The sequence below is a fragment of the Tiliqua scincoides genome, chromosome 9 (assembly GCF_035046505.1).
Source record: "Tiliqua scincoides isolate rTilSci1 chromosome 9, rTilSci1.hap2, whole genome shotgun sequence".
Lineage (NCBI taxonomy): Eukaryota > Metazoa > Chordata > Lepidosauria > Squamata > Scincidae > Tiliqua > Tiliqua scincoides.
The window spans coordinates 10,254,150-10,266,864 of NC_089829.1; the positions used below are offsets into that span (position 1 = coordinate 10,254,150).

Sequence of the window (12,715 nt, forward strand, 5' to 3'; positions counted from 1 at the left end):
GTTTTGTGCATTGTTTTACTGTGTGTGCCTCTTCAATTTTATTGGCTTTGTTTCCCAAGTAGTATTGATGCAGGGTCTTCCACTGTTCTGTTCTTGGAACATTTCTGAATGGTGTGCTGAATGCTGTGCACCCAACGTTCCTTCGGCGCATTTGTGTCTTTTCCCTGCTGTACATTAACGATGTGCCACGTCCAGGTTGATAAAACACAGCAAAAAAAAGCAATCTTGATGGGACCAGTGCATCAAAATTATTTTGGGGTGGTGTTTTAATAACACGCAGGAGAGCATATGTGCAGGTATAAAACACTTTGCATCAGGAAATTTGATTCCACAGTGCAGTCACACCTATATTGCTTTTTTTGCAGAGTTCTGGCAATGCACACATTGGGAAGCATTGCAGAGTTTCCCAATGCATTGGGAACGTAAAGGAAAAAAAATATGCAAATGAACCAAAGGGACTAAAAGTGGCAGTAAACTTTACGCTGCAGACTTAATTTTAGAAATTTTAATTTAACTAGAATTCACCAGGCGTGGAACACAACGAAAAGCTAATCCACAAGACAATTGAATGCAGTGGGGGAAGTCTATCTATTCCTAGTGGTTTAATCTCTTTGCTCTCAGAGCTGATCAGTCAGCCATTTGAAATGGCTTTGCGGATAACACAATTGCCGGTGATTGCACTTAGAGGCCAAATTCCTGCTGTGGCATGAAAGAGGATAAACCTGGTGTGCTTTGTGTCTTTTTGCCCCTACAGACACTGAAGAGAACAGCTTGTCTCCTTGCAGTACACCTTCCTCCTCAGGCTGGGAGCGCTACACTTTCCCAGATGGTAAGGAAAGGCTTGTAAAAGAGCCAGGAGTGGGGAGGAGGAAGGTCAAAGTCACAAGCTTGCCCAGTGGTTAGGAAAGCTGTTGTCATCCCGGAAGTCCCAGTGACCTCCAAACAACTCTGCCATCTGCTCCTGTGGGCCAATCTCTTCTAGCCTCCCAATCTGCAGTGGGGCAATGGTGGTCCAACCAACACTGGCCAGTATGTTCTATGTGTCGGGAGTACTTCAGAGCCGTCTGTTGACCCCTTGGCTTTCTGTTTACAACTTCTCTCTCTGACTGGCTGAGTTGTTGATGGACATATATATTTGGGACCCATGGTCCAATTTTGTAGACCCCAATGAACCTGTCTGATATGGGTTAAACTGCAGCAGACAGAAACCCAGTCTGTATAAGCAAACAAGTAAATCAATTCATCTGGATCCTTTTTCCCGATTGGCTTGCTTCCAAGGGAGCTCTCTGGCCTGAAACATTTCCAGTGTCTCAGTTTCAGTTCAGGCTGATTGAAAGCCAGATGCAGTGATAGCTTCAGGAGAAAATTGGGGTTTGGGCGGTGCCCTTGCCTTATCTCTGCTCCTCCTCCCATATTCTAGATTCAAAAACGAAAAGGGGAATGGAATGAAAGGGAAAGTGTGCAGAAGAGGAGAGTGGTGGGCTAGAGTGTCTTCAAAGCTCTAGTCCACCACTCTCCTCTCCTCCACACCTTTTCTTTCTCTCCACACCCTTCTTCCTTTTTGAATCTCAGGAGCAGCAAGATCAAGAGCACTGAAACGCTGCCGGATGAGGAGGGCCGCATTTGGTGCCCCACCTTGGACACTAGGAAGATTTGGGCCAGCCTGGAGGAACTGAAAATATGCAGAAAGATTGATGATCCTCCTTTGGCCTCCAATACCCTCTTTCACATTTACTTCTCTGCCTCTTGCCAGTACCACTTCGCAGTCCATCGGTTTCCTCGCAGAAGTCCATCGAGAGCCTTTTTACAGCCAGGTAAGTCTGGTCTTTGACCGGCCTTGATTCTTAGTTTCAAGACAGAGGGTGTGGGGTGGGGGAAATCCTGATGAACATCCAGGCCAGCCTTCATAACTCACTCCCCAAGACTCCAGGCCTTTTCTTAAAAAGAAAAAAAAAATACCCACAGGTGATACAAAGGTCCAAGATGGATGTATCAGAGTTCTCTGTAGAGAAATATGGAATAAGCAGTTCCTTAGTGGCTTTATTGCCCCAGTGCCCCAAGAGTTGGAAGGGACCATCTTTTAATCCCAACACTGCCAATGCAGGCTGTCCACAGCTACAACATCCCTGGGAGGTGGGTATCCAACCTCTGCTTCAAGGATGGAGGAGCTACTATTTTCTGAGGTGAACTGTCCCACAGCCTAAGAATTTGTCCCAGCAGGAAGTTCTTTATGTTTAATCAAAATCTCCCTTATTGTGGTTTAAACCTTTTGTTCTGGTCCTAGGCTCTGGAGCTACTGAGAGCTCCCTCTTCCACATGACACCCCCTCATATTTACAATTATCTCAACCCTTAACTGGCTCTCCTTCAAACTAAACATAAGCAATTCCTTCAACCTGTTATAACAGGGCATGGTCTTCAGCCCCCTCATCGTCCTAGCCACTCTCCTCTAGACCCACTCTGTAGACTGGAGTACCTCAGCTTTGATAATAGAATCTACTTCTTGGTTCTGATCCTGCCCTCAGGAACCACAGGGAGCAAGTCCTCCCCTTCTTCTGAATTACAGTCCTTAAGATGCTTGAGGACAGCTTTCATAACTACTCCTGTTGAAAAGCAGAAGAATCATCATCATCATCCCTTCCAAAATTAATCAAAATTAAGACATAGGGATTAGTTTTGGCTGTCCAAGAACAGTCACTAAGAACGATTGTATATACAGCCAAAATTCAGAAAGCATCTCTGGACAGCAAATGTCACCTGTGTAAAGGTGCTGATGACGCTCTGGATCACCTGGTCAGCTACTGCAAGAAGATCATGCAGTCTGACTATAAAGAAAGGCATGACAAAATCGCAACAATAATTCACTGGACCTTGTGTAAGAAGTAACTGCCTGCAAGTAACAACTGGTGGAACCACCAAATTGAAAAAAGTAGTAGAGAATAAGGAAGTCAAAGTACTCTGGGATTTTAGAATATAGGCATGCCCCCATATCCACAGGGGGGGGGGGGCGGTTCCGTTCCGGAATCCCCTGTGGATGGATATGAGGGGACAAAAAAACCAGAAGTGATATTTGTTCGCCTCTAAGACTCAGTCTGAGCCCAGCAGTGGCTGCAGACAGATGTCCATGGCCTCTGCTGGGCTCAGAGAACTCTCCAGAGGTGAGGGGAGCAGAGCGGACTCAATCTGCAGATATGGGATTCATGGATACGGCCCCCCCCCCCTACAAACTGACAAGCATCTGCCACACAACACACCAGACAACCATCCTTGACAAGAAGGATGAGAAAGTCATTGCAATACCTGGGGACAGTAGAGTAGAAATTAAAGAACTGGAGAAGATCGCCAAGTATAAAGACCTGCAAATAGAAGTTGAAAGTCTAGGGCGCAAGAAAGCAAAAGTAATACCAATTGTCATGGGAGCCTATCCCGAAACACCTGGAAAAGCACTTGTACACCATCGGGATGAGCTCAAGCGCCATCAGTCAATTTCAAAAGGCCGTCTTTCTAGAAACAGCATACATTTTACAGTGATAATTGTAACACAACAACATACAAACAAAAAATAGCTGCCTATCCTAGGTCCTTGGGAAGGACTCGATAGGTGGATGTATACAAAATCCATTCAAAAACAACATGGCTGGGACAATTGATGATGATGATGATGATGATGATGATGATGATATCTCCCATTAAGTCTTCTCCAAATTTTTGCAACCTTTCCTTGCTGGACTTGGTTTCCAGTTGCCCTTCTCTGGGCAAGATGGTTACCTCCCCATTACGATGACTTCTCGTGATCTGCCCTCCATGCCTCTGTTGATTTAGCACCAGTATTTCCTGGTGTGATAACTTCAACTCTTGGAAAAAAAGATCTTTCTTCATTTGGACAGAAGCAACCGGGCTCTTCAGGGCAGTGTGTAACTGGTTCCTCTTCTCTGTCCCTCTCTTGTTAGGCTGACCTTTAACAAAACAAGGCTGCTAACTCGAGCTGCCAAAGGTTTCATGGGCAAATCTCCCACCCGGACCAGCGAGTCAAGCTTGGAGAGCGACAGTGAAAACATTGACTACCTGTCACTTGTAAGTATCTCACAGGGGTCACATGCAGTCTCGTTCCCAGATGTGTTGGAGTCCATGTAGGGCTTCACGTTGCAGTTATTCCTGGAGATTTCCCCCCCCCCCCCAATATGATGCACTGCTGAAAATTCCTGGGAGTCCTGTTAAAATCTCCAGGATTGCTTTCAAAAATCACCTGGAGATGGATGCTGATTCTTAGAAGCTCTAGCCCAGCTGTGGAGCTTTGGCAGTCCTGAGCCATTGTGGTCGTCAGTCTGAGGGGCCAGAGGCTGACGCTGTGGTCTGAAATAAGCAAGATGTCAAGTTCTAGATGTAGCAACCTAAACTGTAAAGCCAGCACAGAGCCATCATGATGCATAGCTATGGATGGACCTCCTCCTTACGTTTTCCAAATCTCCTTTTACAGCCGTCCGTCTGGTGACCATTTCCACATCTTGTGGTTATGAGTTCCATGGTAAATTCTGCATAGTGCAGAGAAGGCATTCCTCCTGACTGTCCTAAATCTTTCACCATTTCACTGAAGAGCCCTGGTTTTAGTGCTGCTAATGGCGATGGGGGGGGGGCTTCTTTTTCTCTACTCTCTCCTCAGCAGGCATTGGTTTATCAATCTTGCTCATGTCCCACATTAATCACCGGTTTTCCAAGCTAAAACATTATAGCATTTCCTCAGGAGAAGTGTTGCACTTTTCTCCTTATTTTGGCTGCCCACTTCTGCGGTGTTTCCAACATATGGTGCCTCTGATATCCAACATGTGGTGCCCTTTCTCCCCAGGTGTCCCTTCAGCTGGCCTGTGGCTCCTTCCTCTTGAACAAGGCATTCTGTGAGGCCATCAACATCCCCTTGGAGAAGCTCAAGTGGACATCCCCTTTCACCTGCCACCGGATGGCGCTCAGCCCCTCCACCAGCTCACACAACTCTAGGAATTCAGGCATGTCAGGGGAGGTCAAGAGCATTGGGTGCAACCAGCAGATGGATAATGTTTCAGAAGAAAACCTAAATTCTTCCAAGAGCGAGGTGAGCCGGGCCCGTCACTTCTCGGGCACCACAGCCGAAAACCTCTCCAGAGCCTTGAAGGCTGAGAACAAACTCTCTCCTCCGGCCATCACCATCCGGCGCTTCTCCTCCCCGGAAAACACTCCATCGCCTCAGGAGTCACAGACGGACAGTGGGAGGGGATCTGAGTCAGACAACTCTGAACTGCAGGCGTGGCTCTTTGACATTGAGCTCCAGCAGCAGACGGAGCCGGAGGGGATGCTGTGGGCCACGGCGGTTGCCCTGGCCTGGCTGGAGCACAGCTCGGCCTCCTCTTTTATCGAGTGGGAGCTGCTGGCAGCCAAAGCCAGCCTGTGGCTAAGCGAGCAAGAATTCCCAGAAGGCCGAACCCTCCTGACCGTGAAGGCAGCTGCTCAACAGCTCTTTGTGTTGCTCAGACACTGGGATGAAAACCTGGAGTTTAACCTACTTTGTTACAATCCTAAAAACGTATAAGGAAGGAAGGAGGAGGAATTCAGGTAGTGAGATGTGGGGGGGGGGGCGAATCAGACAAAGGGACACCACCCCTCCTTTTATTACACACACTGGTTATGTGCCAAGTACATCCAGAAACGTTCTTTTGTGTTGGCTAAGGGCACAATCCTAACCTGGTCTACTCAGAAGTAAGTCCTATTTTGTTCAATGGGGCTTACTCTCAGGAAAGTGTGGTTAGGATTGCAGCCTATGACGGTCGATGCTGCTTTCAGAGGTCGCTTTTACCTCACGACCTTCCCCCCCCCACCCATTCCAGTGACAACCTCGTCGTTTCTATGGGGCTGTTGCTCAGGTGTCCTTTAAATATGGCAGTCGTCGTGTCTCCTTTCCTTTTGCATTCTGGGTGTGCCAGGTGTTTTGTGAACGCTGCTTCCTGCAACAGCCCTGTGGCGGTAAGGATCAGCCCATTGCTGGATGCAGTTATGTTTCTGTTGGACCAAGTGTCAGCTGGATCTGTGGTTTGTGGAGTCTCTGGTGTTTGGAACGGGGTTCCAGCCTCAAGGCAATTTAAGCCCATTGCAGGGCCAGCCCACCCATGAAGCAGGTTGAAGTGCCTGCTTCAAGCTGTGGGCTGGAGGAGATGGCAAACAGGTGGAGGAGGTACTCCAGACCTTGTGACTGCCCAGTGCCCTCCCCCAATCTGCTGTCTGCCTGAACAAGGGAAGGATGGGGGGGTTGCAGCTTTCCTCTTCTTCCAGTGCCGCTACTGAAAATCGTGGCAGCAGCATTGAACCACTGCAGTCCTGACACAATGGCTCATCTGGAAAGAAGATCACTGCTTCCTTACCTCCTCCAGCTCTTCTTCCAAACAGGATGCTGTAGAGGATTCTAGGAATCCCAAGATCCTCCCTGCCCAGGGAGTTTTGACAAAGTGTTGGGTGGAATGGAATGGTTGGCAACCTTCAGTCTCGAAAGACTATGGTATAAGCCTACAGCACCCGGTATTCCCAGGCGGTCTCCCATCCAAGTACTAACCAGGCCTGACCCTGCTTAGCTTCCAAGATTAGAGGAGATCAGGCATCTGCAGGGTCAGTTTAAGTGTTGGGTGATGGTGGAGATAAAGAGGCAACATGGGGCATTAGAGGGACCTTCACTGGCACAGCCACTTCCAGCTCTCTACCTCATCCACTGCCTGTTTCTTCTCCAAAACTGATCGTGAGCATTTACACCTTTAACCCAGCCTGTCTTGAAGAAGCACCAGGTGGTGGAGAAGGAAGTAGGGAACGGACACAGCAGCAGCAGTGGACGGGATAGGATGTGTGCCAAAAAGGGGAAGGGTGGTGGACTGTCAGTGCTGCTTCTAGCACAAGACCAGCTTTGGCTAGGCCTGGCCTCTTGAAACACTGCATGGCAACCATTTGCTCCTGCCCGATGCTGGTCAGACACAACTTGCCCAGTGCCGTCTCCTCCTACTGGTCACAGATCCCAAGCAGAGGTCTTTCCAGACTGAGGTACCAAAATCCATTTTGGCTGGAGCTGCTGCAAATTGAAACTGAGGCTTCCTGCATGCCACGCATGTGCTTGTGCCCTGAGCAATGGACCTCTTTGCGAAGTAAGCAGTCCTTGCTAGCGGGGTAGACAGGCTCCCCGGTTTGCACATCCCGTCCAATCTCAATTGGCTAAAGCTTTAAAAATGCACAGGAAACGGTCATCTCCAACAAGACAGGAAACACTTGTGTAGCTTGCTTTGTGGACTTTGCATGCAGAGATCAGTGACTGCTGAAGGAATGGCAAACTTGGCCCTGGAGCTGTGTGTTTGTGGCTGACAGCAATTTAGTTCCAATACTGACTTGATCTATCTGTGTGTCCCATACGTGACAAACCCAGGTGGCATGTTCTTTGTACATTGTGTGTGCATATGTCTGTTCGGTATCTCTAGCTGCATGAACCAAAGAACAGTTTTGGTGCTTCCAAACCCTGCAGCAGCTCAGACTTAGAAGATGGGCACTAGTCCCCTGCTGGCTGATGGGGTTCAGCACAGAGAACCGCAACAGGCTGTGTCCAAGGATGAGGTTTCCTTCATCCTAGCCTGCTGTTATTCCTCTGGCTTTGCATTCCACTTCTCCAGAATTCTGATATAACTAGAAGAATTTCTAAAATTAATCCTGGAATTGGAGCATGTGCAGAGTTTGCCTTGGATCATTTCCCTCTCAACACAGAGCAATGAGTGGGAACCCCCTGCCAGTTTGCTGCCTCATGGATGGGCCAGCCCCGCCTCTCCATTACGTGCGTATGTGTTAACAGAACACTGCAAAGATTTCATCCGTGTTCTTTCATGTAGTGTTTTACCGATTTGCACATGTGTTCCATAGAAAACGCTGCACAAAAAGCATCTTGGTACAAGTGTATGTATGACCACATATGACTGCTTTTTTTGTAGTGTTTTATCTAGACATATCTAGATAATTCAGAGGAGGAAAAGATATGAATGAGCTGACAACTGCAGTGAATGTCACACGCACAATGCTCTGTACAAAATTCGGGGGGGGGGGAATGGAATGATGGAAGATTCCACATCAGAAACAAACACAGATAATCTGGGGAGAAATTTAAATACAGAGAATTTCAGCTGTGTAATGAACTTAGCCAGTTTCCATTAGGAAGCACATGAGAGGCATCAGCCGAAAAGATACCTGGCATTCCTCTGGGACATCTGCTACTGTTGTAACAGCTGACCAGGACAGATGTGCATTGCAGTTTGACAATGCAGAGGACAGCATGTGTGCTGTGATGACACAGGAATGCAAAACCTGGCACTGAGCCCAGAGATCACTGTTTGGGAGGCTCTGATCTGTTTTACAAATTTTAATTCTGTCCCATTATGTAGAATGGATTACATGCAAACAGTGGGGTTGTTTGGTATGTGTTGATCATCCTGTCCCCAATGTGCTCACAATCTAAAAGCAATGTTGTCACTGGGGGGGGGGGGGGAGGGAGGGGAGTTTAGATGACCTCAAAGTGACATTATAAACCCAACACCTGTTTCAGAAGGAAAATAGAAAGATTTCAGTCTTTAGCAGGTTTGATCATGTTGTGACTGACTGAGGGTTCCTGCCTATCAGAAGGACCAACTGGTCAGGCCGATTCCTAAACGTTCAGTACTGGTGACAGTGGTAGCACCCAATGTATGTTCAGGGGACACATGGGGTGCTGTAGAGATCCAGTGTGAGTCTTGGCCAATAGGGCCCCAAGGAACCAGGTGGCAGAATTGGTCGAAGGTGCGATAGTGACACCACACAGATGTGCGGGGTGCCCAGAGAGGTGACTGGATCAGATCTCCAGTGTTTGAAGACAGGTCTCCAGCACTCCCCCAGTGACTAGGAGATCCGACACTTTCAGTCTTCTCCAAAAACTGGAAGGGATGCTTTTAGGCCTTCCAGAGGCTTCAGAAGAACTACTGGGGACCTGGGAGGCCGCATGTTGCCTCTCCAGCCCTCAGAAGTCCTAAAAACATCAAGCAGAAGTGACATTTTAGGACTCCAGGCCACATGGGGAGAGCATTTTATGATCCTGGCACTGGATGGGCCAGCCCTGGTGGGCACCCCCCACCTACCAAACTCAGTTGGCCTCACAGAGAGACTGGCCATGTGGTGGCCAATTGAAACCTGGGTGCTGTAAAAAGCAAAGCTGTTAACTCCATCTAAGAGTTGGCATTTTCTCTTGTACCATGTAGCTTGGCAGAATCAGTGTCAGATCAGTGAAATGTTAGCCCCCCCCCCCATTATATCGCTCACTTGTCTTCTGATCTTTGCCCCAGACTGTTCCATCTGGAGACAAGCTGGAGCAGCTAATCTGCTGGTAGCCTGAACAGCTAACCTGATTTCAGCCCCTTCCCCTTCCAGACAGCTCAGCTAAGGTTTCAGCACCATGTTGCTCCGGGCAACTCTCCTCAGGTCCTCTGGACAGCATTCTCAAGTCTCTGAAGCTTTGTGGCAGAGGAACAAAGATGCCCCATGGCTCAATCTGTGAGTGACAACAGTGGGATGTTCATCCTGCTGTTGTACAAGACCCTGCAATGATGTTTGGTGCACACCGCCGTGCCAGTGGACAGTGGCCCAAGTTATGCTGGAGCGGACCATGCTATGGCACGTATGTTGATAAGGAGGCATCATGAAACACCAAAGAACCTTGATGCAATCAGGCATGTGACCCCATCAAGAATGCTGGTTTTGCAGTGTTTTATCAAGCTGCAAATATGTGCAGCGGTAACACAGAAGGGTTAAAAGATCCCACCAAACTATGGAGGTATGGAAAGCATGGACAGATGCATGTGCAAAATTTGGGAGTTTAAAAAAAGAGTAAAAAGAGGATTTCCAAAACATTGGTTTGGAAACCACACCAGGTAATTTGGGACCTCCAGAATCAGAGGAGAAACTCAAGTCACAGAGAATTTCCGAATCGTCCACTTCTTGATCCTCTAGCTCTGATCCAGGGAAACGTCTGGTCTGTACCCGTGTCAAGCTGGCCTTCCATAGATCTGTGCTTGTGCTTCTGGAAAAGTGCTAATGGCTTCATTTAGCTGTCTTAGTCCACCAGGTGGTTTTGTGCATCTCTTACTGCTCTGAATGTGATTATGTCATTCTCCCAATTCTGAAGTGCCTACGGGATATGATCCCACCCGCCGCATAGCTGGCTCTTAACTGTGGTGCCTGTGATTTTGAGCTCCCCCTTTCCCCCTTTGCTTTTGTAAGAAAAATGAAGCCCTCCTTTGCCTCTCATTCATTCTCTAGCTGTACAGCGACATATCTTTGCTTTGTCTGGTCAGTCGGTGAAAAAATATTTGTGCCAAACCTTCCGCTTGCGCAGGGTTTGCTAGAGTTCAGGATCAGACCCTGCCGCCAACCTCCGATAGTTGAAACTGCAGCTCTCTCCCACCCTGCCCCCATCACCTTCTGCTCCCACTTCCTGGATTCAAAAGGAAAAGGGGAATGGAGCAGAAGAGGAAGTGTGGAGGAGAAGTCAGAGGTGGGCTACATCAGCTCTAGGGAGTGGGAACAGGAGGTGTGGTGCAGGTAGACAGGTGGAAGTGGGTGCCCTGTGTTAATCCTCCACCTCAGGCAACTAACCTAGATGAATTGGTCCTAAACATGTCATAGAACATGCTTATGTGCACCCTCCCATTGTGTGTTCTCTTGTTTAAACTGTGCTTGTGTGTTGGAGGAGGGGTTTGTGAGAAGGAGGCAGGCTTGGCATTGTGTTATATCAGCAAAACAAGGCTGCATGGATTTTTTATTTTATTTTTGGTTTGTTACTTGTGCTGGTTTTCTCTTGTGAAAGCTTTAATATACCAATAAACCACATTTGCTGCAAGAAAAGGCTTCTGTATACTTGTGTATCCTACGTGTGTGAATCCACCCCATGCCCAGTCAGACCGCTGAGTTGTCTCAGCGGATATACCGTAGTGTAGTGGACCTAGAAAGTCTGGGTTCACATCCCTTGTCAACCTCAAAGCTTTCTGGGTGACTTTGGACCAGTTGCTGTTTCTCAGCCTAGTCTACCTCACAGGGTTGTTGTGAAATAGGAGGAGTAATAGGAGTCATGCATGCTGCCCTGAGCTCCTTAGAGGAAGGATGACTCTAGAGTGTGTTCTGACCAGTAATGACTCTCCATGGTCTTGAACAATGATTCCTCACTCCCAGCTTATTTGCTTGAAGTCCCTTTACCTGGAGATAGCAGCGACACACAAAGACATACGCTCCACCACTGATTACAGCTCTCAGTAACACTACCTAATTCAGGGCTGAGCCATTAGCAGCTGTCCCAGAGGTTGTGTGCATGTTAAAATGCGTCCAGCCTAATCTGTGTTCCCTGGTCCAGTCACTAGTTCAGGGCTGGCCCAAGACCTCCGGACTCCTGATGTGGTGCATCAAATGCTGCCCCCCTTATCTAGTGATGCACCAGCCTCTCCTCCTCCCATTTTCTGAATTGGAAAAGGAAGAGAGGACAAAGCGGAAGAGGAAGTGTGGAAGAGAGGAGAGTGGTGGGCTGGAGTGGTGAGGATACTGTCTATTCCTTTTCAAATCCCGGGAGGAGGAGAAGCAGTAAAGCCAGAAGCCGCTGTGCAGCTCAGTAGAGGTGGCACTAGGGTTTGCACCACCCGATGCAAGAGCTCATTGCGTCACCCCCATGATGGACCTCCTCCCATACCAGACCATACAGAATAAATTAGAATATCATACGCACAGCCTAAATGCAGTGGCATCACTAGGTTTGCTGTAACCCCCATTAATTAATTAATGGGGTCACCCAACAAATCAATAACCAACATAAAACCAGTGGCCAACTCAATGGCACTCACACCACTGAATAAGAGTTCTAGAATTGGCTCTGATAAATGGAAATGAGAGCTGACTCATATTCACACCTCATTGGTTCTCTGCTGTGTCAAATAGCACCTCATTGGCTCTTGGAACAATCAGTCTCATTGGTCTGTTTTGAGTTAGAGAAATCCACTTTTTGTTACAGAAGGTAGTTGTGTTTTCTTTTTCTGGTTAATTGGCCATAACGTTTGATAGAATACAGATAATTCAACACAATTTGTTGCATTACATTCTGCATATAAGGGCCTTTCCAATGACATATAACATGATGGTATTATGCATAAATACAAATTTTCCAAATGATTTCCAAGATGTTGGCCACTAGTGGTGTCCAAGGGTATCACCTGGTTCAGTCCACACCCCCCTAGTGATACCACTGCTATTCAGTAATGGGGAGGGGACACAAATTTGGCCCAGCAAGGGGGCCACATGGAGGCAACATTTCATGTGCTTCCTCAGGCACCTGGAGCTCCTGGCCCAGCCCTTCAGAGCGATTCCATTCCAGCCCTTGGCTTTGCATATCTCTCTACCTCCTCCCGTCCCCAAATCTTTTTTTGACATTGGCAGAGACCCTGCCTGACTCCTCCCGACTCCACGTTCCGTGCAGCAACAGAGGAGACCGAGGCTGCAGTTGATCTGTGAGACACGTGGACTTTTCAGCAGGGCCTCAGAACTCCTGTGAGCTTCCCGCCACCCACCAAATCCAGCCCAGCAATCCGTGCAACTTCACAGCAAAGCGGAGCTGACAGTGAAATCTGGGGCATCAGAGAGGCGCTTCAGCTCTTCTTGCTTTCCAG

The 12,715-nt window shown here is 48.1% G+C and overlaps 1 protein-coding gene across 1 annotated transcript in view; it reads left to right on the forward strand.

Annotated features, from left to right (window-relative positions):
* The window catches only part of VWA5B1 (von Willebrand factor A domain containing 5B1), a 57,332-nt gene extending 51,773 nt beyond the window's left edge, over window positions 1–5,559 (forward strand). Inside the window, exons 18-21 of the mRNA XM_066637707.1 lie at window positions 755–829; window positions 1,754–1,814; window positions 3,950–4,073; window positions 4,843–5,559. Coding sequence (XP_066493804.1) covers window positions 755–829; window positions 1,754–1,814; window positions 3,950–4,073; window positions 4,843–5,559 — 977 coding nt within the window. The remainder of the gene's footprint in view (window positions 1–754; window positions 830–1,753; window positions 1,815–3,949; window positions 4,074–4,842) is intronic.
* The last annotated feature ends 7,156 nt before the right edge of the window (window positions 5,560–12,715 follow it).